The 27,943-nt window shown below is 45.1% G+C and overlaps 1 protein-coding gene and 1 long non-coding RNA gene across 2 annotated transcripts in view; one reads left to right on the top strand and one right to left on the bottom strand.

Moving 5' to 3' along the window:
- The window catches only part of LOC141104969 (uncharacterized), a 68,960-nt gene that overhangs the window by 17,034 nt on the left and 23,983 nt on the right, over positions 1-27,943 (bottom strand). The window contains exon 7 of the mRNA XM_073594780.1: positions 23,679-25,046. Within this exon, the coding sequence (XP_073450881.1) occupies positions 23,679-25,046 (1,368 nt within the window). The remainder of the gene's footprint in view (positions 1-23,678; positions 25,047-27,943) is intronic.
- On the top strand, positions 3,835-22,761 carry LOC141105024 (uncharacterized). The gene is made up of 3 exons (XR_012235527.1): positions 3,835-4,060; positions 4,214-4,272; positions 15,033-22,761. It is a non-coding gene; the product is annotated as an uncharacterized lncRNA (long non-coding RNA).

The raw sequence follows: 27,943 nt of genomic DNA, 5'->3' as shown, positions 1-27,943 counted from the left end.
TTAGTAAACCAGTGATTTCCCTTGTAATCCATTAATGCCTGTACTTGGTGTGGGACTCGGACATAAGTCTCCTGACCCAATGACAACTTGTCAGCTTTGGCCACAAGGAGGGCTGTTGCTGCGATGGCCCGCAGGCAGGATGGCCATCCCTGAGCTACAGTGTCCAGTTGTTTTGAAAGGTATGCTACAGGGCGCTGCCAAGACCCAGAGTATTGTGTCAGGACTCCTACTGCTATTCCTTGTTTTTCACTGACATACAAATAGAAGACTTTTTGGCTGTCTGGCAAGCCTAGCGCAGAAACCTGCATTAGGGAGACCTTAATGTCTTGGAATGCTCTGTTTTGTTGTTCTCCCCATTGAAAGGGTTCCTTTTCTCCCCCCTTTGTGGATTCATAGAGGGGTCTGGCTTTTGTGGCAAAGTCCGGTATCCAGATTCAGCAGAATCCTGCCATCCCCAGGAATTCACATACTTGCCGTCTGGTAGTCGGGGTGGGAATCTGACAAACAGCTTCTTTTCTGCCTTCTCCCAATTGTCTCTGTCCTTGTGATACTCTGAATCCCAGGTACTTTACAGTCTCTTGTCAAAATTGCACCTTTCTCTGGGACACCTTATAACCTGCCTCCCACAGTAATTGTAACAGTTTATTAGTGACAGCTGGGTGCATGGTCATTACAGCCTGATTGACCGCTCTGAGGTCTTGAACAGGACGACAGTGAGCTGTTTCAGGTTTCTGCATTGGGAGTAGAGGTGTATTCCAGGGAGACTGACAGGGTTTTAGAACTCCATAGTGTAGGAATTTGTTTGTATTCCTACTAGGGCTTTTAGAGGGACTGGGTACTGTTTCAGGCTGACTGGAGTGGCTCCTGATTTTAATTCAATAAGGATTGGGGAAATGTGTCTGGCTAATCCTGGTGGGTTGTCTTCTGCCCATAGTCCCGGGATGTCTTGCAGTATGCGGGCTTCAAAAGGATGGGGCAATTTTAGGATAGCCTGTCCGTCAGATTGGAAGTATATGTACGCTCTGAGTTTAGCAAGTAAGTCTCTGCCCAGCAAGGAAATAGGGGAATCCGGCATGTACATGAACTGATGTTGGACTTGATGCCCCCCCAAAACTACAAAGTCTTTCTAATAGGAAGGGTCTTTTGCCTTTATACTTCTGCACTGCTTGGTTAATTCTGTGTCTCTCCTCAGTATTAAAAAGGGTCAATAAAAGTTGCTGGCAGTCCGACCAAGTGGGATTATGGGTCTGAGTTATTGACCGGAGCAAATCTGTGATGGCTTGGGGCTTCTCAGAGTAGGCAGGGTTATGAATCTTCCAGTTCAGTAAATCTGTTGTGTTAAAAAGTTGTGTAAACTAGAGTCCGATGTTCCTCCACCGCCTGTTCTCTTAAGGGCAAGTGGAAACTTGATTGGGGAGCCCATTGACTACTACTGAGTTACCTATTTCTGTCCTGCCTATACCCAAAGTGTTACAGTCAGGAGTATATTTACTGAGATTTGGCATTGACAAACTTGCTGAATCTGATGTAGGTGGACAACAACTTGAGTCCCCTTGTTTACTGGACGGGGCATTTGAACATGGCTCTGACCTGTCTCTATCTGAGGTCTGTTCATCTACATACGGGGGAGGCTGATCTGTCTCTTCGGGTTGAGAATATATGTGTCTTGTTTGTTTTGTCAGTGGTACTACTCTTTGTCATAACCATAATTCTACACTGTTCCTCTTTTTGTGGCTTCTATCCACTGCAGGTCTTTATCTCCCATTTGTCCAAAGGATGCACAGTCATCCAGACGGACGTTTTCTCCTAGCTGACTGACTGACTGACTGACTGGCTGAGGATTTGTCCGAAAGATGCACAGTCATCTGGACAAACATTCCTCCTGACTGACTGGCTGAGGATTTGTCCGAAAGATGCACAATCATCTGGACGAACATTCCTCCTGACTGACTGGCTGAGGATTTATCCAAGAGATGCACAATCATCTGGACGGATATTCCTCCTGACTGGCTGAGGATTTATCCGAAAGATGCACAATCATCTGGACGGATATTCCTTCTGACTGGCTGAGGATTTATCCGAGAGATGCACAATCATCTGGACGGATATTCCTCCTGGAAGGTGCGTCTTGGTCATGTTTCTGTGAGTCTGACATAATATTCTCAAATAATCAGTCAATGGTCTCTAAGTCAAGGGTTCCCTGTGGGGGCCACCGCGCTCCATAGCGGGGCCAATCTTTCTCAAACAATGTTATCAATTTCTCAGGGCTAAGTTTAAAATTGCAGTTCTTAGCAAATCCCTTCTCAAAGTTGGAGATCATGGTTTGTAGGGGAGATTCAACACTATGTTTCCCACCCATTCTTATAACCTAGCAGACACCAAGACAGACACAGAGGGTAGGGTAGATGATGAGAATTCAGTAAGGGGTCTGAATCCTCGACACAAGTAGGGACAATAGACAACGCTTCCCTCGGTCAGTGGCCTGGGCGCGGTCTCCCGGCCAAAAAACGCACTTAAAAGAGGACCCGGTCACTTCACCACAAAGTGATGTCTCATACACACATCAATCATACCAGACACTCCCACCCAAAAATTACTGACTGACTGAGAATTCGTCCGAAAGATGCACAATCATCTGAATGGACGTCTCTCTCGGAAGGTGATCAGGCTTCCCTTCTCTTGATCCGTCGAGAGGCTGGCTGGCTGTCTGACTGTTATCCAAAAACAGAAGTAAAAGACTCTCACCTGTTCCCGTTGGAGCTCCAGCTATCTACTTCTCGGATTCCCAGGTCCCACGCTACGAAGGTCGTCCACAGCAGGCCACCAAATGGGACACAGCGCAGTCTCCTAGATAACAGTTCTGGAAGGCGCCTTTTGAGACTACGATATAGCCCACAGGGCTGGCCTCTCGGACCACTCCTTGTAGGTCTGGTGGAAAACAGTGCCACCTGCCTCAACAGGTCACACCGATATTCCCCCCTCACGGCCAAATGCACCAAATGAAGTAGCAGAATATTAGGTAGGATATTGGTAATGACTGCTGGACAATGAACTTCTGGTATGCAAGATTTATTCCATTCTTCTGGCCAGCAAGAATGGACACTCCTGGCCCGACTAATGTCTACACGCCAAGAAGTGCCCGATACAGTGAATACAGTGTTCATATATCTTCCATCACATTACGTCACAAGCGAACAGACAATACATTTCCGTTATAAGACATTCTAACCTTTTAACCATTTTAAGCAGTCAACCTACTCTTATTGGTGCAAAGCAGTTTAGCAAAGCAAATTTCTTTTTGTACTCTTGCAAAGTTTGCAGGTTTTTTTCTCTTGCGGTTTCCTTATCTTTCTTACTAATCAGCTTGACATTTGCTAGCTATCGGAAAGTGTGTATCAGTGTGCTAAACACAGGTGTCTGTGTTAAGGGGGGTGAAAGGGTGAATTCAGTGTCCTAACCACAGCCTGTAACAAATATTACAGATCTCACAAAATGTTCTTAGCATAGTATATAGGAATGGCTTCTTAGCTGAAATTCTAAATCAGCCTTACTACACACATAACCATGGCCATATAAACTGACCCCCTTTCATACTTCAATACAACGTTCTATGCTTATCTTTCATCAGTTCCCGTCAGTGATCTGTGCACAATATGTGATGTTGCTGTCTTGTTAGAACTACATCATGTGATGCTTCTCAGGGTACGGAGTGAATGTATCTATAGCCCATCCTCCGCCCATATTTCCTGTGTTTCTTCGAGAAGGGTTTGGCTGCAAAGTGGAGCTCCACTAATGACAGGAAGCACGTGACCTCCACTCCACTTCTTTTTTTTATTTTTTTTACTGAACTTTATTGTGAATCTCTGCAGCTGGAGCTCCACTACAGGAAATGGAGGTCACATGATTTCTGTGTAGAGTGGAGCTCCACTACAGGAAGTGGAGGTCACATGATTTCTGTGTAGAGTGGACCGCCAGTGACTGCAGTCTGCAGCACATACTGAGCCATTCTGGTGTTACTATTAATTAAGCCTGGGATTTGCAGAAATACAAGATATTTTTGGTAGGTTTTGAACTTTCAGTTAAAGTGCTGTCCTTGTAAAGGCAATTGTTTATTATTTACCAATTTATATTTTTGATGATGGTGGAAGTTCATGTTTATGTTGGAAGAAGAATACAATCCATGTTTTTGCCCCCCCTTCATGCCAATTAACAGGACCAAGATTGAGACACACATGGATCTCCACATGAAAAAAACGTTTCACGGTTCAAAAGGTATGTCGGCATTAAACCTCCCACATCTTGAAAATCATCTATGTTCACCTCTGCCGAATTAGTCCCCCCATATCAAAATTTTAGAAAAAATCTTATGCAGTTTGTTAGATTGACCGTTGTTTGCATTAGATCTCACACAGAAGAATCAATATTAACAGTTATTTGCTGGGGGGGGCTAACCCGTCATCAGCCCCACCTTATCTAAAAATTGACCAAATAGTTATTTTGGAAGCTATTTGTTAGATCCGGTAAGATCAAGTGGTTTTAACGTTAGATCTCACATAGTTGGAGCCTTATTAAGTGAATAATGAGGGGTGCTGGAGCCCCCTTATCAAATTTTCTGTCCAAAAATCATTCAGGCTAATAGATATTCGTTAGATCAGGTAAGATCAAGTGGTTTTAATGTTAGATCTCACATAATTTCAGAGATATTCTACATAAAAGATCCCAGCTAGTGACTAGATCTCAGTCTGTACCCCTTGCTGAAGATGAAAACAGCAAGGATGAAGAGAGAAAGAATGACTGGCTGTCTCAAATTGCCTGGGCCTGCCACCCCCCCCCCATTTCTTCTCCTCCCAATGTGACTGAGGTGACTCTCAGGCCAGAGGCTCCTGAGTTTGTACCTCAAAGTCCACCTTCTGTAGAGTTGGAAGACCCTCAATCTTCCCTGCTCACAGCAGACCCCGAAGACTTTTCATCCTTCATTGAGGAGGAAGCTGAAGCTGTTATGCAGGAAGAAGAGACCAGTGCGCCTGTAACCCCAGAACCTAAAGAACAGCGAGAGCGAAGGGTTATTCACCCGCCCAAAAGACTAACATATGATACTTTGGGTGAAAACTCTGAGGAGGTCGTTCCCATTGCAAAAAGGACTCTTGAAGCAACTGACCCTTTCCACTGCAGATTTGGTGGTGGACAATCCCAACTCACCCCCTGGCACATCTAGCTGGGCCATTCCAGTAAGGTGGCCTCCTCTTTTTTCCTTGTGCATAGGCATGGAAGCAATTGAAGATTGGGTTTGGCAGTGTCCCCCTGTCGTCCCTGTGTGAGGTTTGCCCTCACTGATAGGGTTCCTTTTGTAAAGGTTTATTTATTAGGGACATTTACTCATATTGTTACTTTTTACTTATATTTATCAGTCGTGTTCATGGCATTATTTATAGGCAATATTCCCGGCACCATTCTAGCGATTGCACATTTTTGTTTATGTCCAGGTGTCCTATTCCTGCTTGCCACCTGGTCAGTGTTGTGCGTCTTTGTGATTTATTGGATGCCCGGGTGGCGATGTGCTCTTTTCTTTGTGCGGGAGCTGCGATGCGTCCAGTGGGTCCTCCCCCTCCTCCCCTTGCACTTCTTGTGCGCGGGAGGTTCGGGTGGGCGCCCCTTCGCGCATCGGTGCCACATCACCTACGCCGTGCGTGTGACGACAGTTATGATGTCATCAAGCCGATGTTCAGCGTCAACACCCTCGTGTTTCATTGTGAGGGAGCTTTTGCGCCTTTTACTGAGTAAAGGCTCAGTTCAGGTGCGGACCCTTTCCCTCCATTGGCTCACTTACGTGGCATGGGTGGCATATATTCATCCCCCATTTGGAGCTAGCTGTCTATACAGCTAGTATCCTTCTGGGATTTTGCACAGCAGCCATATTGCTTTGCTGGTTTTGCATTGATGTGGCATTGGTGTAAGCTGTACTAATTTCATTCCAGCTATCATCGGAGCATTACTGGGTCTAGTATTATTCATTACTTATGTATAACTTAATATTGTTATAACTATATACATACTCAATATTTTGTTCCCAGATATCCCTGTTTGATGAGCTACACATCATTATCATTTGCCATATGGAGATTATTCTCACATTTTGCACTTCCCAACACTATCCCGATATATTGCCACTCCAGCTCCCGCGGCGAAGTTGTGCTCTCAGCTCACCTTTTGCCAGTTACCGCATGCCACATTCACTGTCCTGGTTGGTAAGTTTGGTTGGTTCAACCACCCATATAGTTCAAAGATCCATTCTTCCTGATATTTTTTCCTCTCTATTTTGAGTGTGGTTCATTCCATTCAAACATTCATATATTCTTTAGGAATTCCTGTCGCATCTGCTCCTGATGAGTGGGCATACCCACGAAACGCATCAAGCTCTATTTGATGCCACAGCCACACCATGTATGGAATGACATTTACCCATTACTTATCATGTTTGATGATGTTGTCATTATGTTACTCAGTAGATGTACGCATATCATGTGAACAGAGATGCCAGTATCGGGCATGTTGCCATTGGCATTTTCATGCTATGCCATTTTACACATCTACATCAATACCATGTATTCGTTATGATTTTGTGTTGATATATTTGCATCCATGTATCCATCCTGTTTTTGCCTTGTGCACGATTGTTTATATATGCATGAAATAATTTTTTCATTGTTTCTACATACATGTTAAATAATTTTATATTGCTAAAAATACCTCCACTGTTCAATTGCTTCATTCAAAGTCCCAAATTTCCTTTATTCTTCCAGTTAAGGTGGCCTGTAGGCAGGACAACCTCCCCTCCTATGCTAATTGTTGGGATGTTCCTCTGCCAGGGTTTTATGCAGATGTAAATTGTATGGTTTCCTGTGTACACTAACCTGTTTTTTTTTCCGTGTGTATATCAAAAGCATGTAACAGGGCATAGACTCTTTACCTCCTTTGGTGGACCAAAGGTTCTTTGGTGGGGGGGGTGTGTAGCGGGGGCTGCTCTGTCACCCGTGGTCCCCCACCTCCTGCTAGTGACCGCTGGACTGAATAGACACTGACACAGGCGCTCACAGAGGGAGAGCACGCCTGTCAGTCCCTGTGAGGGATTTCTCCCCCCCCCTCTCTTCTTTCTTGAGTGACGAGCAGTGCTCACTCACAGGCATCTGCCCACTCTGCTCTCTTCTCTGTGTCCCTATTGGCAGGGAGAGGGAGCCAATCAAGCCGCAGCAGTGGACCACGGGACTTGAAGTCTCATCACAAAACGGCGCCATTCATTTCTACAGGGGGTGGAACTACCAAGCCCAGCCTACTTTGCAAGAAGGGAGGACTAGCTAAAGACTTAAGCTTGTTGGTCTGAGGAGAGATCACCATGAGGCAGGGAGGCGAACGGAGGTGTGAGGAGAGACTACAGGCACCCGCTGAAAAACTATCCAAAGACGGTTCCAGAAACCATGCAGAGACGGTTGAAGATGAATGTACCTTCTGTACCACCTACTATCTCTATTTGTATTTGGAATATCTCTGAAATTATGTGAGATCTAACATTAAAACCACTTGATCTTACTGGATCTAATGAATATCTATAAGCCTAAATGAGTTTTGGCCAGAAAATTGCATGTGGGGGGGCAACCCGATCTTATGTACCACCTAATATCTCTATTTTTATGTGGAATATCTCTGAAATTATGTGAGCTCTAACGTTAAAACCACTTGATAAGGGGGGCAGCCCCCTCATTAATCACTTAAAGTGGATGTAAACCCGAATTTTTTTTTTTTTATCATACTGTAGAGTATAAGATTTCCTATCATTTGAGCCCAGTCTTGCCACACAGAGGTAATCCATCTCTGAGCAATCCTCTTTTATTGTTCAGTGAGATAATTCTTGACAAACTCAGAAAAACTTTGTCAAATACTCCCCCTTGCTGTGAGTGACAGGTGATTTACATATCTCGTGATTCAGCCTAACATACAGTATTTTTTAATTCCCTCCCCCACTCCTTTCTTCAGCAGCTCTGCAAGGATTGGCTGTTCCACACCTCAGCATGATTTGGCATTCTGAAGTCATGTGGTTACTTTCCTGTCTTTTCACTGAATGTTAGAGATCATAGCAGAAGTTCAGCAGAAGTTCAGTGTTAGAAATACACAGGGGAGTGTAGAGGTGGGTGGGGAGTCTACTGACATCACGACTCCACCCACCGAGCTCCAGACAACAGACCCACCCACAGAATATGCAGTTTTTCGGGTCTAATAACAGACAGAGGGGAGACATTTGACAGGTAAAGATACATGCAGAAGGCATGTATATCCTTATAGATAACCCCTATGGCAGTAGTTTAGAAAGGATGACATTGGGTTGCTTCCTGTCATCGGTGGAGCTCCACTCTGCAGCCAGACCCTCTTGTGGTTTCTTCTACTAACTCATCATCGGTTTTCTGCAAACATGCAGAAAAGGGAAGTAAGGTCCACCCTTCCCCCATCTCCAATTGCTATAACTACTTATATTTTGGCCATTAATTCTATTCCAGGTAAATTCACAGAGCACCTGGGAATGACTCTACAAGGGTGATACACCATGCATCTATCATCTAAACTGCTCACAAGTAAGCAACGGGTTTCCCGGGTCTTTGTCAGGACCCCATTTATACCCACAGAAGGCTCACATTCTGTCGGAGTTCGGGGATATTCTCCCTCCTTTAACCCCTTCAATACGGGCACTTTCACTCCCTTCCTGCCCAGGACAATTTTCAGCTTTCTGAGCTTGGAAATGACAATTGCATGGTTATGCAACGCTGTATGCAAATTACATTTTAATTACTGTATTTTCTTCACAAAACTAGAGCTTTGGTGGTATTTATTCACCACTGGGTTTTTTATACTTTGCTAAATAAACAAAAAAGGGCAAAACAATTTTGAAACAAAAAATAGTTTTTCTTCGTTTCTGTTATAAAATTTTGCAAATAAATAATCTTTCTTCATAAATTTAGCCCAAAAATGTATTCTGTGACATTACTTTGGTGAAAATAATCCAAATCAGTGTTTATTATTTAGTCTGTAGAAATGTTATAGATTCCTCAAACTATGGGAGAAATCTGAAAATTGATCAATCCTGATATACTGAAGGACAATCTCATTTCTTAAGGCCCAAAAATGGCAGAACAGTACAGATAATCCCCCCAAATGGCCCATTTTTGGAATTAGACAGTCCAACGTATTTAGTCAGAGGCATGGCTGTTTTTTTGAAGTTGTAATTTGTTTGTCATAATTGTTTTGGAAAATGAGAAACCTCAAGTTGTAAAGCGCTACATAAACTGTTGGCGCTATATAAATACTGTATAATAATAATAATATTGCTCTGATCAAAAAGTGGTAAAAACAAATGTATATATATATATATATATATATATATATATATTTATTTTTCCTACTGTCACCAGTCAGTGTCTCTGTTTACCGCCACACCAGTTATATGATGATGCTGTACTGCACTGGTAAAAGAATTTAAAAAAATAAATATATATATATATTATTTATACATTTGTTTTTACCACTTTTTGATCAGAGCAATATTATTATTATTATACAGTATTTATATAGCGCCAACAGTTTACGTAGCGCTTTACAACTTGAGGGTAGACAGTACAAATACAATACAATTTGATACAGTAGGAATCAGAGGGCCTTGCTCCTTAGAGCTTACAATCTAAGAGGGAAGGTCAAGAGATACAAGAGGTAATAACTGTGGGTGATGTGCTGATTGAGAAGATAAATGTACAGTTGTTAGGTGGGGGCCAGATAGGCTTCTCTGAAGAGATGAGTTTTCAGGGATCGTCTGAAAGTGGATAAAGTAGGAGAAAATCGGACGGATTGGGGTAGAGCATTCCAGAGGATGGGGGAGGCTCTGGAGAAGTCCTGAAGGCAAGCATGGGATGAGGTGACAAGGGAGTTTGAGAGCAGGAGGTCTTGGGAGGAGCGAAGAGAACGATTAGGTTGGTATTTTGTGACTAGGTTAGAGATGTAGCTGGGGGCCAGGTTGTGGATGGCTTTGTAAGTTATAGTTAGTATCTTGAATTTAATTTGATGACTGAGTGGCAGCCAATGGAGGGATTGGCAGAGGGGTGTGGCAGACGCTGAGCGGTTTGTGTGGTGGATGAGCCTGGCAGCAGTGTTCATGATGGACTGAAGTGGGGATAGCCTATTTAGAGGTAAACCAATGAGGAGGGAGTTGCAGTAGTCAAGGCGGGAGATGACCAGGGAGTGGATTAGAAGCTTTGTGGTGACATTGGTTAGGAAGGGGCGTATCTTGGAGATGTTGCGAAGACTGAGGCGGCAAGCTTTGGATAGTAATAGAATGTGGGGTCGAAAGGTTAGTTCAGAGTCCAGGATTACACCTAGGACCTTGGCGTGGGGAGATGGGTTGATAGTTGAGCCGTTGATCTTGACAGGGAAATCAGGGGAAGTGGCACCTGAGGGAGGAAATATCATGAGCTCGGTTTTGGATAGGTTGAGTTTGAGAAAGTGATGTGACATCCAGGCTGATATGTCTGCTAGTAAGTTGGTAATGCGTGAGGAGACAGACGGAGAGAGATGGGGGGTGGAGAGATAGATTTGGGTGTCATCAGCGTAGAGATGATATTTAAAGCCGTGGGAGGCAATCAACTGACCCAAGGAGGTGGTGTAGATTGAGAAAAGGAGAGGTCCAAGAACAGAACCTTGGGGGACCCCAACGGAAAAAGGAAGAGGAGAGGAGGAAGTAGAGTTGTAAGTGACACTGAAGGAGCGGTGGGATAGGTAGGATGAGAGCCAGCGAAGAGTACAGTCACGGAGACCAAAGGAGTGGAGTTTTTTGAGGAGGAGGGGATGGTCCACTGTGTCAAAGGCAGCAGAGAGACCCAGGAGAAGTAGTACAGAATAGTGTCCATTGGCTTTAGCCATTAGTAGGCCATTTGAGAGTTTAAGGAGAGCAGTTTCCGTGGAGTGTTGAGGGCGAAAACCGGACTGAAGGGGATCAAGAAGTTTATTCATGGTCAGATGGTCGCTTAGTCGGTTGTAGACCAGTCTTTCAAGAAGTTTGGAGGAGAAGGAGAGTAAGGAGATGGGACGTAAGTTGTTGAAATTGGTGGGATCCAGTGAGGGCTTTTTTAGTATGGGGGTGACTAGCGCATGTTTTAGAGAGTTTGGGAAGATGCCACAAGAGAGGGAGAGGTTGAAAATGTGAGTTAGAGAGCGTAGAATCGAGTCAGAGGGTGAGCGTAGCATTTGCGAGGGAACAGGATCCAGGGGGCAAGTGGTTAGATGAGTGCTAGATAAAAGTTTAGCAACCTCAGTAATAGTAGCAGGGTTTTATGAGGGAAGTAATGATTGTGTCTGTGGACATGGGGTGTTGCATGGGGGAGGTTTTTGCGCATTGGCGATCTCCTCATGAATTGTATCGATCTTAGTTTTGAAGTGATTGGCAATCTCCTGGGCATGAGTGAGTTGGTGGGTGGAGGCAGTGGAGGACAGAGTAGAGTGTTGAAGGTAGAGAAGAGTTGACGTGGACTGGATGAGAAGGTGTTAATGAGTGTGATAAAGTAGGTCTGTTTGGCAGTGTGAAGGCAGGAGTAGTATTTTAGGAGGGCAGATTTATATTGTGTGAAGTCTTCCTGGGTCTTAGTCTTATGCCACAGGCGCTCAAGAGCGCGGCTACGTTTTCTGAGACTTCCGGTGTCATCTGTTTGCCAGGGTTGTAGCAGTCGGGGCCTAATTCTGCGTGTAGTGAGGGGGGCCAGCTTGTCTAGGGAGGAAGACAGTGAGCTGTTGTAGATGAAAGTAGCTAGGTTGGGGCAGGACAGGGGGGAGATTTTGTCATAGAGGTGATCAGTAGCAGAGTAGAGAAGAGAAGGGTTGAGGTGGCGAAGGTTTCTACGTGTAACTGTTAGGCGGTTGGAGGGAGAAGAGGTGGAAGACAAGGAGAGAGAAAAACTAATAAGGTGGTGATCAGAGAGTGGGAGTGGATTGTTGGAAAGGTTGCACGGAGTGCACAGATAGGAGAAGGCAAGGTCAAGGGTGTTGCCACTGGAGTGGGTAGGAGCCTGTATCCATTGCTTCAGGTCAAGCGATGAGGTTAGACTGAGAAGTTTAGAAGTAATAGTAGTGTTAGTGTTGACAGGGATGTTGAAGTCCCCAAGAATAATTGTGGGGATTTCAGAAGAGAGAAAGTAGGGTAGCCAGGCAGAGAAGTCATCAAGAAAGGCTGATACTGGTCCAGGGGGCCGGTAGATGACAGCAATTCTTAGAGAAATGGGAGAGAAAAGACGAATGCAGTGCGCCTCAAAAGAGGAGAGTGTCAGAGAGGGAGGTGGGTGAAGAACCTGATAGGTGCTGCATGGGGCTAGAAGGATTCCCACTCCACCTCCCTTCCGTCCACTTGGTCTGGGGGAGTGAGTCCAGAGAAGGCCCCCATGGGAGAGGGAAGCAGGAGAAATAGTATCCGATTCATGAAGCCAGGTTTCAGTAATGGCAAGTAGGTTAAAGGAATTTGTGATAAAGAGGTCGTGAAGGGCGGTGAGTTTGTTGCAGACAGAACGTGCATTCCACAGGGCACAGGAAAAGGGGGGGCTGGTTATGGAAAGAGGAATAGAGACCAAGTTCTGTGGGTTGCGGCTCCTGCCAGAGGGTGTAGGGGGATGGGAGCAATGGGCAAAGACAGAAGATAGTGGCCCAGGGTTTGGGGATATGTCACCAGAGATTAGGAGAAGCAGGAGGGTGAGGGAGGTAATGTGGGACTGTGATTTATGTGAAGGGGCATGTCTCAGAGTACTGGAGGTTTTATCAGTGTATGGATGTAGAATGAGCGAGAGTTGGTAAGAGCAGTAGTAGGGAGAAGACAGAAGGCAGGGTGATATGTATAGGCAGGCGGGTGGAGTAACATTATACTATTTTGGGGAAGTGATCAGGATTTTTTTTTTCTTCTACACATTGTGATTGCCTATAGCAGTGAATTTCATTGCTATAAGCAAGAATTTTACTGAATGAAATCAATTCATTCAATTTGATTTGTTGTGATTGGCCACAGCTGATGACATGGCACAGTCTGTACCATGTGATCACTGTGACCAATCACAGCCAGCAACACAATTGTACACAGTGGAAGGCTTGAAAGGAAGCAATCCATTATTTACAATTGTCATGTGATCTGCTGTGATTAGTTACAGCGGTCACATGGTACTGGCAGCAGGTTGGTACAGTGATCAGTCATCGGCTCATGTAATGCAGCGTGGCCCAGGGCACGTGCGAGGCATGATCCGGGAGGACGTCACCTGACGTCCACCCGGGCTGTAGCCTGGGCAAGGAGTGGTAAAGGAGGAGGATGTGCTCCCATATCTATGAGAAATTGTACATTTTTACCATCTACCAATAATTTGATTGTAGGGGCTTCATGGCAATTACTGGAAATCAGAGCACACATGGAGGTCACCTCCCTACTGTTTTTTCCTTGTCAGGGCATAGGGTATTTCAAAGAACTCCCATCCGACGGGGAAGGTGTCAACAACTGTTGCGGCACATTCTGTGTGCCAGACTAGGACCATGCTTGAGGACAGTCATTCTTCCAATGTCCTGAATCACCACATATGGAAAACTTGTCATTGCAAAATCTACCCTGGCCACCTCTCATCATTCTCCTGACTCATTCCTCTACAAGCTCCCCCACTCCAAAACTGCTCAGCATGCTGTAGTCCCGAAACGTGAGCTTTACTACTATATTTGTGGAGATCAAAGTAACCTGCTGCATCCTTTATCATGATATCTATCTCAAACTCCTTGTCATTCCTATTAGGCTATTTATCCACCAGTTTAACCACTTGCCTACTGGGCACTTTCAACCCTTTCCTGCCCAGGCCAATTTTCAGCGCTGTCACACTTTGAATGACAATTGCGCGGTCATGCAACACTGTACCCAAATACATTTTTTATCATTTTCTTCACAGAGATAGAGCTTTCTTTTGGTGGTATTTAATCACCACCGGGTTTTTTTATTTTTTGCTAAATAAATGAAAAAAGACCAATTACTTTGGAAAAAAAAGTTTTTCATTGTTTCTTATAAAATTTTGCTTACATGTAGTTTATTTCCTTCTCTGATGTGCACTGATGAGGTGGCACTGATGGGCACTGATAGGCTGCACTGGTGGGCACTGATGAAGCTGCACTGATAGGCAGCAGTGATGGGAACTGATGGACACTGATAGGTAGCACTGATAGACACTGATAGGCAGCACTGATAGGTGACACTGATAAGGAGGCACTGATTGGCAGCACTAATGGACACTGACTGGCAGCAGTGGTGGCCACTGATGGGGCTGCAGTGATAATCAGGACATGGATAATCAGTTCCCTAATTATCAGTGAAGATGTCTCTTTCACACAAGCTGGTTAGCGGCTATCCTCCCCTCATGCTGTCAGCATGAGGAAAGGAAGGCCAATAACCAGCTTGTGTTTACATCGTAATTGAAGAAAAATAAGAGTAGACCGAGTAAGCTGGAAGTGACGTTGTGACGTGACCTCCGTGTTTACACAAAGCGGACTGGAACAAAGCCGTTTCCGTCTTTCTCCCAGTCTCTCTCTAGCTGGATCGGGTCTCCCGGTGGGACAGAAGGCCTGGGAAGAGCAGCTGAAGGCGGCGGGAGGGGGGCATCCCCTCTCGCTCCTCCGGGATAACAGCCGAACGGCTTTTAGCTGCATCAGTTGTTATCCCTGAAGAGCCGACCGTCCGCTCTAAAAAAGGGTAGCGGGATGATGCATGCAGCTGCATATCATCCCGGTATAACCCCTAAAGCCGAGGCCGCATATGTGAGTATGGTCGGCGCTAAGGGGATAAACCAGAGGCTCTGGATGGACAATTGGATAAATGGTTCTATAGTTAGGATGTATCCAGTCTATAAACCAGAGGCTCTGGATGGACAGTTGGTAAAAACTGTTCTATATATTTAAGATGTGTCTGTGTACATATTATAATACTCTATATGTATCTCTAGTATCTGTTGGAGATAAAAGACATCACAGTGACTATGGAGGAAGAGGACATGACGGGGTTACTGGGTGTAAGTATAAAACAATTTGTATTACCTCCTCTGCTGCCGATTGCAAGGATATCCTCCTCTTCTTCCTGTAAACTGTCTTATCTCTAGAAACTGCCCATCTTTAGTTGAAATCACTTCCTGTCTTCTAAGGAATTCTGTCTCTGCATTCCACTAAAAATAAGTGAGATCAGCACCTTGTGGAGAAAATACCAACTGCAGCCTGTGTTTTTAAATACTTTGAAAGCTGCTTCTTGGATTGTTCTTCAGTTTTGGTGCCTAACCATTGCCATATACAGTAGCCATTGTATAAAAACCACAACGGTTGGGGGCTGTATAAGAATGGCCTCCCCTTTGCACTGCTCATGTGCGCCCTCTAGAGTGTTCAGCAGCGTGCTCCGTGATCACTGAGCTCATCAGACATAACAGATCTGCAGGGTACAAGACCAGCAAAATTTGCCCTGTCCCATGTGATCACTGTGACCAATCACAGCCATCACAAATGTGAACAAAAGATGCATGTTGGTGCCACCATAAGCACAGTACAGTGTCACCAGAGCAGCCAACCAATGTCCCTGATCACTACCAACTCCAGTACAGTATCACCATACCATAGCAACCAGCAACAGTGTCCCTTATTGCTAGCCATCCCAGTACAAAATCACCAGGTAACAGTGTTCCTGATTGCTGCCACCCCATGACACTGTCACTACACTAGTGTAAGCCAATAACAGTGTTCCCGATCACCGCTACACCAGTCCTACTGTCAAGGTGAGTGCAGCCATCAGCAGTGTTCCTGATCACTCCCACAGCAGTCCCTGTGTCACCTGACCAGTGATAGCCAGCAACACTGTTTCTGATCACTTGCCAAATCAGTCCCAGTGTCACCAGACCAGTGTAAGCCACCAACATCATTTCTGATCAATGCTTCATGCGTCCCAGTGTAAGCCAGTAAGAGTGTTCCCAATCTCCACTACACCAGTCCTACTGTAACCAGACCAGTGCAGCCAGCAACAGCGTTCCTGATCACCTGCTTGAGTCCCATTGTCCCCAGACCAGTGTAAGTTAGAAACAGTGTTCCTGATCACCGCCACACCATTCCCAGTACCTGATTGCTGACCACATTACTGTCTGTTGTCTTACCTGACCCATCTATGCATCCCACTGACTAAGTTCCCGAGACACCAGTCCCAGCCATCCCATGCAGACAACTGCATTCCTGGAACCACAGGAACTTTATTGTTCACCCTTTGTTCATCCTCCTATACTTCCTGGTCAGTGAGCATGGCATTCCTGAGGACAACCACATATCAATAGGTTAGGCTTGCTTGGCTTACAGGTACAAGGACTGCTACAGGTGACAACACAGAGCTGTATTCCCTTACCACTTGAAGATAGACAACCATTACCGTACACTGTTTTTATGTGCAATGCTGGTTGATTTTTGGGATGCACAAGATACAATGTTTAGTACATATTCAATCCATAAACAAAAACAAATACTTTAAGTATGTCAAAATACCTGCACTTTAGGACCTTCTTAAAGCACGTGAAGAACTTCGCTCACTGTTATTTCACAAGACAAAACAAAAATTGGCATGGGCACACAGTACCATGTACGAATTCTCGAACAAACCTGGTGCACTGCTGGCGAGAGCACAGAGAGGCCCGCGTATGACGACATACATCTCTCATATCCTGGCCGCCTCTGGTCCGAAGCTGACCACGTTATCTGACATGGCGATGGAGTTTCGGTCCTTCTACGAAGGACTTTACAACCTAGACAGACCCTCCACTGATGAACCCTCCGCTATGGGTGGTTTTACCCCTCGGTCGTATCTAGCCGTGTCTGGTATGCCATCACTTCCTATTGCTGTCCAGGAAGAGCTGGAAGAGCCCATCACGGCAGCAGAGCTGGGAGTGACCCTGGCCAATTCCAAACCGAAGAAGGCCCCTGGCCCTGATGGCCTTACACCGACGTACTATAAGGTCTTCTTTGACATGCTTTCCCGACCCCTGGTCTCTGCCCTCAACTCTATTACAGAAGGTAAATCTTTCCTGGTAGACACTCTGAGAGCCTATATTTCCCTTATCCCAAAGGAGGGGAAAGACCAATCGTGATGCAGGAACTATGGCCCTATAGCGCTCCTGAACACAGACTTGAAATTGTTTGCCAAAATATTGGCCAACAGACTGCTCTCCCATATACCAAGTCTCATCCACAGAAATCAGGCGGGCTTTGTGCCACAACGGGAACCACGAGACAAAACAATCCAGGTGGCAAACTTGATCCACGCGACTAGGAAATCTAAGCGGGCCCTTCTGCTATCTGCTGACACGGAGAAGGCCTTCGACCAAGTGGATTGGACATTCATACGGGCCACTTTAGAACACATTGGCATACGGTCCTCTATGCGGAGTTGGAACCATACCTGTACTCCTAACCCACTGCAGCGGTCAAAGTCAATGAGACAAGGTCCAACTTCTTCAACATCCGTAATGGCACACCGCAGGGCTGCCCCCTGTCTCTTCTGATCTTTATACTTTCCTTGGAGCCCTTTCTGTGCAGAATAAGGGCAGATGCGGGTATTACTGGCTACCAAAAATCTTCAGGGTCCCCCAAGGTGGCTGCATTTGCAGATGACCTAATCTTTTTCCTGACAGAACCGCTCACATCCCTACCAAACCTGCTGCAATCCCTTTAGGAATATGGAGCCCTTTCCCTATTTCAAATGCATCTATCCAAATCTTCCATTCTCAACATAACAGTGGGTAGAGATATTGTTCATCGCCTACGATCAGAGTTTCCTCTGAGATGGGCGACCAATCTTATCTGGGAGTCGAGTTACCTCTGACCCTTCGGATTTGTATTTGGCAAACTTCGCCCCCCTACTTCTCCACCTTAAGGCCGACCTCCCTCAGTGGCACTCTCTCAGGTTGACATGGTTTGGTCATTGCAATGCCCTCAAGATGACCCTGTTGCCGAGGGTTTTATATCTGTTGCAGGCACTTCCAATTTGCCTCCCGCCGGTATTTTTCAAAGTGATTGAATCTATGCTCCACGACTTCGTCTGGTCTTACCGTAACATAGGGGCGGGGTTGGCCTCCCAGATCTGAAATCCTACTATAGAGCAACCCACCTCAATAGGATAGTGGACTGGCACTGCCATGCAGAGGCAAAGCACTGGGTGGCCATGAAAATTGAGGATTCCGGAGACACGGCCAAAAGCTGGCCCTGGATCAATGCACCTTTGCCGAGGGACCTTGTTGAACACCCCACATTAGACAGCACATTATCGATAGTCAGAGATGCCTTCAGGCACTCCTCGGTCTCCCTGCTTCATGCCTGGTCTCCAGAATGCCTATTTCAAGCGGCTGGCCACGGTCAATCGGCTTCGCCTGTGTGACTTTTTGGGGCCCGACGGTAAACTCTCCTCTGCAGCTGGGGTGTCTGATACGGACCCCCCTCTGGACTTCTGGAGCAGCCTGCAGCTGCAAAACTTTCTTCACAGATGCCTGCGGTCGCCGGGCATTTCCCGTCAGCTTACTGAACTAGAACGCATCTGTCACCGTGGGGAGGCGGTACGCCACAGTCTTTCGCTAATCTACTCCTCCCTGACTCGACCCGCGGAAGGATACATCCCCCCGTTCCTCGCTAAGTGGGAGACGGACCTCAGCACTCACTTTACTTGTTCTCAGAGGGAGAAGATACTCCACTTCGCCCAGAAGTCCTCCATAGCCACGAGAGTCCAACAGACTTGTTACAAAATCATGACCCGTTGGTATAGGGTACCCATTACTCTGCACCATTTCTTTCGGCTAGTCCCAAGTCTATGTTGGCGCTGTGGTACAGCAGAGGGTACAATGCTGCACATTTTCTGGGACTGTCCCAAACTCGGACCCTTTTGGCTCGAGGTGACCCGCACGATCAAGCATCTGACTAACGTTTCTCTGGAGGGGAACCCCGTGGCCTGTTTACTTCACCTTACAGAGCGACCCATCAAGAAATACAAAGCCACCCTTACCATCCAGCTTTCTTCACAGATGCCTGCGGTCGCCGGGCATTTCCCGTCAGCTTACTGAACTAGAACGCATCTGTCACCGTGGGGAGCCGGTACGCCACAGTCTTTCGCTAATCTACTCCTCCCTGACTCGACCCGCGGAAGGATACATCCCCCCGTTCCTCGCTAAGTGGGAGACGGACCTCAGCACTCACTTTACTTGTTCTCAGAGGGAGAAGATTCTCCACTTCGCCCAGAAGTCCTCCATAGCCACGAGAGTCCAAGAGACTTGTTACAAAATCATGACCCGTTGGTATAGGGTACCCACTACTCTGCACCATTTCTTTTGGCAAGTCCCAAGTCTATGTTGGCGCTGTGGTACAGCAGAGGGTACATTGCTGCACATTTTCTGGGACTGTCCCAAACTCAGACCCTTTTGGCTCGAGGTGACCCACACGATCAAGCATCTGACTAACGTTTCTCTGGAGGGGAACCCCGTGGCCTGTTTACTTCACCTTACAGAGCGACCCATCAAGAAATACAAAGCCACCCTCACCATCCAGCTGTTAAATGCTGCCAAGGCTTGCATTCTCCGACGGAGAATCCGCCGTCGAAATCCCTGTGGTTTTCTAAAGTGAATGACTTGAGAGATATGGAAGATCTCACGGCCACCTTGCACAACAGGGAGGAGACTTTTCGGGAGACCTGGAGACCTTGGCAACACTTTATATATACGGATGACTACCTCAGTGAGGTTGCACAGCCTGATTGACCCATTGGGTCTGCTTTGCTCCGTGGTTGGGGGGCGCTACTCTACTCCGCTCTGCCTCACCTCCCTACTCCTCTTTCTTTCTATACTCCCCTCTATCTTGCCCCTCTACTTCACCCCCGCTGGACCTTACCCCCCCTCTCGTCCTGAGAGTTCCTGACCTATCACACTCTCTCCCCCTCTGTTTGTATCCTGTCCCCATAGTTTCTACCCAGTCATGGGCTGTTTTGATCAGATATTGTGAATATCATAATGTCCATCACCCAAGTCATGTATCCCATGTCTGGACCCAGCTGGTCTTCAGGATGCCCTGCCTCCTGAGCAGCTGTGCGAGTTTTCTGTTAGATATAACTTAGCATTTGTTATTATTATGTTCTGGGTCGCACTAGCGATTGTTTGGATGCCACCCCGACTTCGCACACTGTTTGTCTTTCTACGGTGCTATCTTATTGTGCCTTCCTCATTGTGTACTGCCGGGATCTTAGATATATTGGATATGTTTGATATATTTGATACTTGATGTTTGATTTTGTATGTCTGGTCTGCCTATCACCTTATACGACTCTTTCTGTTCCTTATGTTAGTGCTATTAACTTGTATCTCTGCTGTATGCTTTTGACTGTTAAATGCACTTTCTTTGAATATACTAGAATTACAAAAAAAAAATACTTGAACTGGTAATCACTAAATGAAGGGTGCGTAACCCTGCACACCAGAGGCCATTGGTATTAGAACATAACTTTCAATCAAACTATATAAAACATCTCTGGAATTTATTTATAAAGTTATAGCTTTATGTTTTTACCTTTTACTCCACGAAATGTCTATCAAGTAATGATTTATTTGCACATATGTCTATATAATATATCCTTTATCATTTATTATTATGTATTTATATGTGTTACAAGATTTATCAGTGTTTTTTTTTTTTTGGTCTGTGTATATATACACCACATCATTAGGTATTGTTATTTGCTTGAGAAGGGAGCGCGCATGCCCCTATGAGGTATAGTGCGTGTTCCCGAAACGCATTGCATTCTGGTCCTGAGCCCTGCCTGTGTCATCCTTCTCCTGGCTGCCCACCCGCTTCTGGAAGGACTTTGGCCAACTTCCTCCTCCACACGGGGACTTCTGTCACATTCCATCTGGCGTTACCAGCAGCTCCTGCAGCCTGCTCCAACTCACGTCGTGGACCTACACTTATTGATGTGCCTGTTGTTTACCCATCTATTGTAAGTAGCCCTGTTGGGGGGGTCTTATAAATAAAAAGTCTTACTGCACTTCTAGCTTTTCTACTTTTGTTTTTGTCCTTATATATTCAGAGTCTGCTAAACTCCTCCAAGAAGCCTGCCCTAGCACCTTGGACCTTTTTGGACTTATACCTTATAATTACTCTGCTTGCACATTAGGTATTATGACCAAGCCTTTGCACCTATAACCTCCTGTTCTTATTTAATACCAATGGCCTTTGGTGCGCAGGGTTACACAACCTTCGTTTAGTGAGCACATAATCAATCCAGACATTAGAAAAAGTCTCACACATGAGGCATTCCCATACTTTGGAGGGGTAAAAGAATGGGGTGCTGATTTACTTTATCCAGTCCACTACATTCTAGAATCCTTCAGAAGGCAAGGGGAAATAATCAAACCTGCAGCCAGCAAAACCCAGAACAGCCCAAAGCAATCACAAACTGCTCCACAGCCAAAAAGAACTAAATTTTCCTAATCTTTCTAGCAACCTATTTAGGAGGGTGATACACTCCTTTAAAGTCTGAAGGCACTCCTTGGATTTTGGGCTTCTCTAGGTGGTTAAGTCCTTAAAAAGTCAATATATAATCGGTTCAAGCATTGAAAATGTCTCACATATGTGTTATTCCCATATTTGGGAGGAATAGAGGAATAGTAGAATGTATTTTTTTGTAGTGGTTTTTTGCTGGAGCCATGAGGGGGCTATAATGCCAAACACATCACAAAACTCTATCTGCATATAAACCTACACCTTTTGGATATACCTTTTGGATATACATAAGCAGGACCTGAAGTTACTTCTGAGTGACACAATCGATTAGTGGCCCCTTTCCTGGACTTTTTGTCCTCCCTATGGCCTTCTTTTTAGCTGCCTTGATCATCAGTACATGGGCTCCAGTTGTTGATGTAAATACTGATAATATCTCTTCCATCACTCTCATTTTTATGATTTAATAGATAGTCTCTCATACAATTCAAATTAATGCATAAACTCCTGAAGAAGTCGAAAACATGTTGAGAGTGACACATCTATTGGAACGTTGAATATGTAAACTATGTTTGTTGATCAAAACACAGTGAGATTCATGGTTTTAATGAAAATTTTTGAACTGAAATTAAACAAAAAATTGTTAAATTTTAACAATATTTGTGTATTAATCAGCACCATAAAAACCTCTATTGTTTTGTACTATATACTTACCTGAGTAGTGGAATATATTTTGGGTGAAATTGTAAATATGCCCATACTGTGTTTATATTTTATTGACAGGTTTGTGTAAAAAAAAAAAATGTACATTTTCTTTCTGTATTTTCTAAAAACTTGTGGCACAAAAAATGAAATACTCAAAAGACTCATCATGCCTCTTAAAAAGATACCTTGGGGTTTTTACTCTCCAAAATGTGGTCATTTTGTGGGTGTTTCTCTTATCCCGGCACTGCATGGCCTCAAGAAACGTGATAGGAAGTAATTTATGCATTTTGAAAGCCTGAAGGTGCTCCTTAGATTTTGAACCCTCTATGCATCTAGACATATAAAAAGTCTCACACATGTGGTATCCCCATGCTTGAAAGGAGTAGAAGAATGTGCTTTGAAGTGTAATTGTAAGTATACCCATGTTGTGTGTAACTTGTTAAAATGACAACTTTGTGAAATAAAAATCAGATTTTATTTCATTTGTTTATTTTCCAAAAAAGATTGTGACAAAAACTTACAGCAACAAAAAACTCTGCATGCCTCTTACTAAACACCTTGGACTGTCTACTTAGGTGTCAAATACAGTATATATACACCATAGTTTGAAGACTTTATAGCTTTCACACAGAGTAAATAATATACGTTTATTTGCTTTGTATTTTACCAAAGAAATGTAGAAAAATACATTTTGCCCTAAATTAATGAAGAAAGGTTATTTATTTGCATTTTTTTATGAGAGAAGCTAAGAAAAATGCTTTTTATTCTAAATTTTTTTGTTTCTTTGCTATTATACTGTATAGTAAAAGTGGTGGAGAAACACAACTAGAAGGAAAGCTTTACCTGTCTCAAAAAAAAAAAAAGATATAACATTTATTTGGGTAAAGTGTTGCATGTCAGTCAAATATCACTGTGCTAAAAATGAAAGAATGACGTATACAGAAAGGGGGTTTAAAATGGCGGTCTTCAAGTGGTTAATAAGCAAAAAAAAGAAAAAACAAGCTAGAATCTAAATCAAAACCTTTTAAATTGAAGATAATAAACAAAAACAAAAAATGAATTATTGGTTGGACCAATGAGAAGCCGGCTAAAACATAACAAGAGCAATAATGTACAGAAACCGATATCAACCAATAAGAAGTGTTGTTCATGTATTGTCATATCTGGCCATGTATTAGCACAGTTTAGTTGTATGGTGCGGTCTGTGTGAGTGCGGGACCGAGTCATCTCTATATGTTTAGAGGATCGTATTACTAGAATTCAATCCCTGCAGACTCAGATCTATCAAACCGAACCTGAAAAACATTCAATATATTCCGCCCCCCCCCCAACACACCACTGTTATCATGAGAACGATTGTTATCTCGTGTGACTTCTCTGATGATACACAAGGCTTGCTTTCTGAATGAAAGATTTCCCGCACTCTGAACATGAATAAGGACGCTCACCTGTGTGAACTCTCCGGTGACACACAAGGCCTCCATATGACGCAAAAGATTTCCCGCACTCTGAACATGAATAAGGACGCTCACCTGTGTGAATTCTCCGGTGATACACAAGGTCTCCTTTTTGTGAGAAAGATTTTCCGCACTCTAAACATGAATAGGGACGCACACCCGTGTGAAGCTTCTGGTGTAGATCGAATGAATATTTCCATTTGAAACATTTCCCACACTCCGAGCATGTATAAGGACGCTCGCCCGTGTGATCTCTCTGGTGTACAAGAAGTTTTGCTCTTTGAATGAAACCTTTCCCGCACTCAGAACATGAATGCGGATACTCCCCCGTATGAAGCTTCTGGTGTCTAATAAGATTTCTTTTCCGAGTGAAACATATCCCACACTCTGAACATGAATAGGGTTGCTCACCAGTGTGATCTCTCTGGTGTTCAATAAGACTTTGTTTCTCAGTGAAACCTTTCCCGCACTCTGAACATGAATAGGGTCGCTCACCTGTGTGACTTCTCTGGTGTGCAATAAGACTTTGTTTCTCATTGAAACCTTTCCCGCACTCTGAACATGAATAAGGATGCCCACCTGTGTGACTTCTTTGATGTAAATGAAGGTTGTTTTTATTAGTGAAACATTTCCCACACTCTGAACATGAGAAGGGATGCTCACCTGTGTGACTTTTTTTATGTAAATGAAGGTTGTTTTTCTTAGTGAAACATTTCCCACACTCTGAACATGAGAAGGGACGCTCACCCGTGTGACTGTACCAGTGTGTAAGAAGTCTTTGGTTGTCAGTGAAACATTTCCCACATTCTGAGCATGAAAAGTCACCTGTGTGAATTCTTTTGTGTCTAAGAAGGCTTCCTTTCACAGTGTAACATTTCCCGCACTCTGAACATGAATAAGGATGCTCCCCCGTGTGACTACTTTGATGTACATGAAGTTTGTTTTTCTGAGTGAAACATTTCCCACACTCTGAACATGAGAAGGGATGCTCACCTGTGTGACTGTACTGGTGTGTACGAAGGTTTTGTTTGCTAGTGTAACATTTCCCGCACTCTGAACATGAATAGGGACGCTCAGCAGTGTGACATTTCTTGTGTTTAAGAAGTTCTCTCTTTTTTGTGAAAAGTTTCCCACACACTGAACATGACAATGAACTCTCTTCTGTGTGATCTCCTTCCTGCCCTGAAGAAGATTCCTCGGGAATAGACGGATCTATTAAAGTATTTCTACTGTGAGATCTTAGAGTCCTGGAATGTGATTTATCAGAAGATTCCTCAGACGTATTCCGCACATTATGGTCATCTGCTGAAAAACAATTTTACAATAAATGTTAGAAGAATTTTTGGAATCTTGTATTCAGGAGTCATATATGTTGGTCTCGCACTAAGAGCTCCTTTCATATTGAGGCGCTTGAAAAATGCCTTAAAAACTCCTAGCGCTATTGCTGCGTTATCGCTAAAATTAGTGCACCGCTCAGGCGATTTTAAGGCATTTTTAAAGCGTTGGCGTTAACCAACAACCCCCCCTACATCACTTCCTGTGCACTTCCTACATCACTTCCTGTGCACTTCCTACATCACTTCCTACATCACTTCCTGTGCTTCCTTGTATTTGGTGGAGGGGAGAGCGGGATCACAGAGCAGATGGAATTTGCTAAGCTGCTGTTTGTGCTCCTCTATTGGCAAAATATCTTTAAACAGAGGCAGCGATGTCACTTTTGGGTACATCCCGTCCTACAACAGCACTTCTCAAGAGGGACATTTGTGTTGTTTTATCAGGACTTGAGTGTAACCCCAGAAAGTTCTGAAATTACACTCAGGTGAGCATTGCAACGCGAATGGAAATATCCCAGTCCCACTAATCCCAATCCCCCAACCCTAACCCCAGTCCCACTCACTCCCAATCCCAACCCTAATCCCAGTCCCAGTAGTCCCAATCCCCTAACCCTACTCCCAGTCCCACTAGTCCCAATCGTCCAACCCTAATCCTAGTCCCACTACTCCCAATCCTCAAACCCTAATCCCAATTCCAGTCCCACTAGTCCCAATCCCCCAACCCTAACCCCAGTCCCACTAGTTCCAATTCCCTAACCCTAATGCTGGTCCCACTCGTCTCAATCCCCCAACCCTAATCCCAGTCCCACTAGTCCTAATCCCCTAACCCTAATTGCAGTCCAACTAGTCCCAATCCTCCAACCCTAATCCCAGTCCCACTAGTCCCAATCCCCCAACCATAATCCCAGTCCAACTAGTCCCAATCCCCCAACCCTAACCCTAATCCCAGTCCCAATTCCCCAACCCTAATCCCAGTCCAACTAGTCCCAATCCCCCAACCCTAATCCCAGTCCCACTAGTCCCTATCCTTTAACCTTAACCCCAGTCCAACTAGTCCCAGTCCCCTAACTATAATCCCAGTCCTACTTGTCCCAATCCCCCAGCCCTAATCCCAGTCCCACTAGTCCCAATCCCCTAACTATAATCCCAGTCCTACTTGTCCCAATCCCCCAGCCCTAATCCCAGTCCCACTAGTCCCAATCCCCTAACCCTAATCCCAGTCCCACTAGTCCCAGTCCCACTAGTCCCAGTCCCCTAACCATAATCCCAGTCCCACTTGTCCCAATCCCCCAACCCTAATCCCAGTCCCACTAGTCCCAATCCCCTAACCCTAATCCCAGTCCCACTAGTCCCAATCCCCTAACCCTAATCTCCGTCCCAATCCCCTAACCCCAATCCCAGTCCAACTAGTCCCAATCCCCCAACCCTGATCCTAGTCCCAATCCCCCAACCCTAATCCCAGTCCAACTAGTCCCAATCCCCCAACCCTAATCCCAGTCCAACTAGTCCCAATCCCCCAACCTTAACCCTAATGTCAGTCCCAAAAGTCCCTATCCTTTAACCTTAACCCCAGTCCAACTAGTCCCAATCCCCCAACCATAACCCTAATCCCAGTCCCACTAGTCTCAATCCCCTAACCCCAGTCCCACTAGTCCCAGTCCCCTAACCATAATCCCAGTCCCACTTGTCCCAATCCCCCAACCCTAATCCCAGTCCCACTAGTCCCAATCCCCTAACCCTAATCCCAGTCCCACTAGTCCCAATCCCCCGACCCAAATCCTAGTCCCACTAGTCACAATCCCCCAACTCTAATCCCAGTCCCACTAGTCCCAATCCCCTAACCCTAACCGCAGTCCCACTAGTCCCAATCCCCTAACTCTAATGCTGAACCCACTCATCCCAATCCCCCAACCCTAATCCCAGTCCCACTCATGCCAATCCCCCAACCCTAATCCCAGTCCACTAGTTCCAATCCCCTAACCCTAATCTCAGTCCCACTAGTCCCAATCCCCTAACCCTAATTGCAGTCCAACTAGTCCCAATCCCCCAACCCTAACCCAAGTCCCACTAGTCCCAATCCCCCAACCCTAATCCCAGTCCAACTATCCCAATCCCCCAACCCCAATCCCAGTCTTACGCCCCAACCTTAACCCTAATTCCAGTCCCACTAGTCCCTATCCATCAACCTTAATCCCAGTCCCACTAGTCCCAATCCCCTAACCATAATCCCAGTCCCACTAATCCCAATCCCCCAACCCTAACCCTACTCCCAGTCCAACTAGTCCCAATCCCCCAACCCCAGTCCCACTAGTCCCAATCGTCTAACCCTAATCCCAGTCCCACTCCCCTAACCCTAATCCCAGTCCCACTAGTCCCAATCGTCCAACCCTAACCCTAATCCCAGTCCCACTAGTCCCAATCGTCTAACCCTAATCCCAGTCCCAATCCCCTAACCCCAGTCCCACTAGTCTCAATCCACTTAAACCTAACCCCAGTCCCAGTCCTACTGATGGGATTAAGATAAAATAAGATAACGGTTGATAAATAATCGATGTAAATAAAATTAAAAAAAAAAAAAATTTTTTTAAATTTATTTTGGGGATATGATCAGCATGTACAAATACATAAGTGGCTTGTATAGTCAACTTGGTGTTGAGTTATTCACTTTAAGGTCATCACAGAGGATCAGGGGCGTAGATAAGGGGGAGGTCAGGGGTGTTCAAACCCTCCTTTAGCCAAAATGAAATGCATGGTGTCCCTGCTCTGCAGCCACACATGGCACCAGCGACAGGCAGCACTGCAGTCAGTGGTACACAGAGTGTAATAATACTGCTGCAGAAAGTGTAATAGATCATTAGGCATACTCAC

This window comes from Aquarana catesbeiana, linkage group LG08, assembly GCF_042186555.1.
Source record: "Aquarana catesbeiana isolate 2022-GZ linkage group LG08, ASM4218655v1, whole genome shotgun sequence".
Taxonomy (NCBI): domain Eukaryota; kingdom Metazoa; phylum Chordata; class Amphibia; order Anura; family Ranidae; genus Aquarana; species Aquarana catesbeiana.
This window is presented reverse-complemented; position numbering and strand designations above follow the sequence as displayed.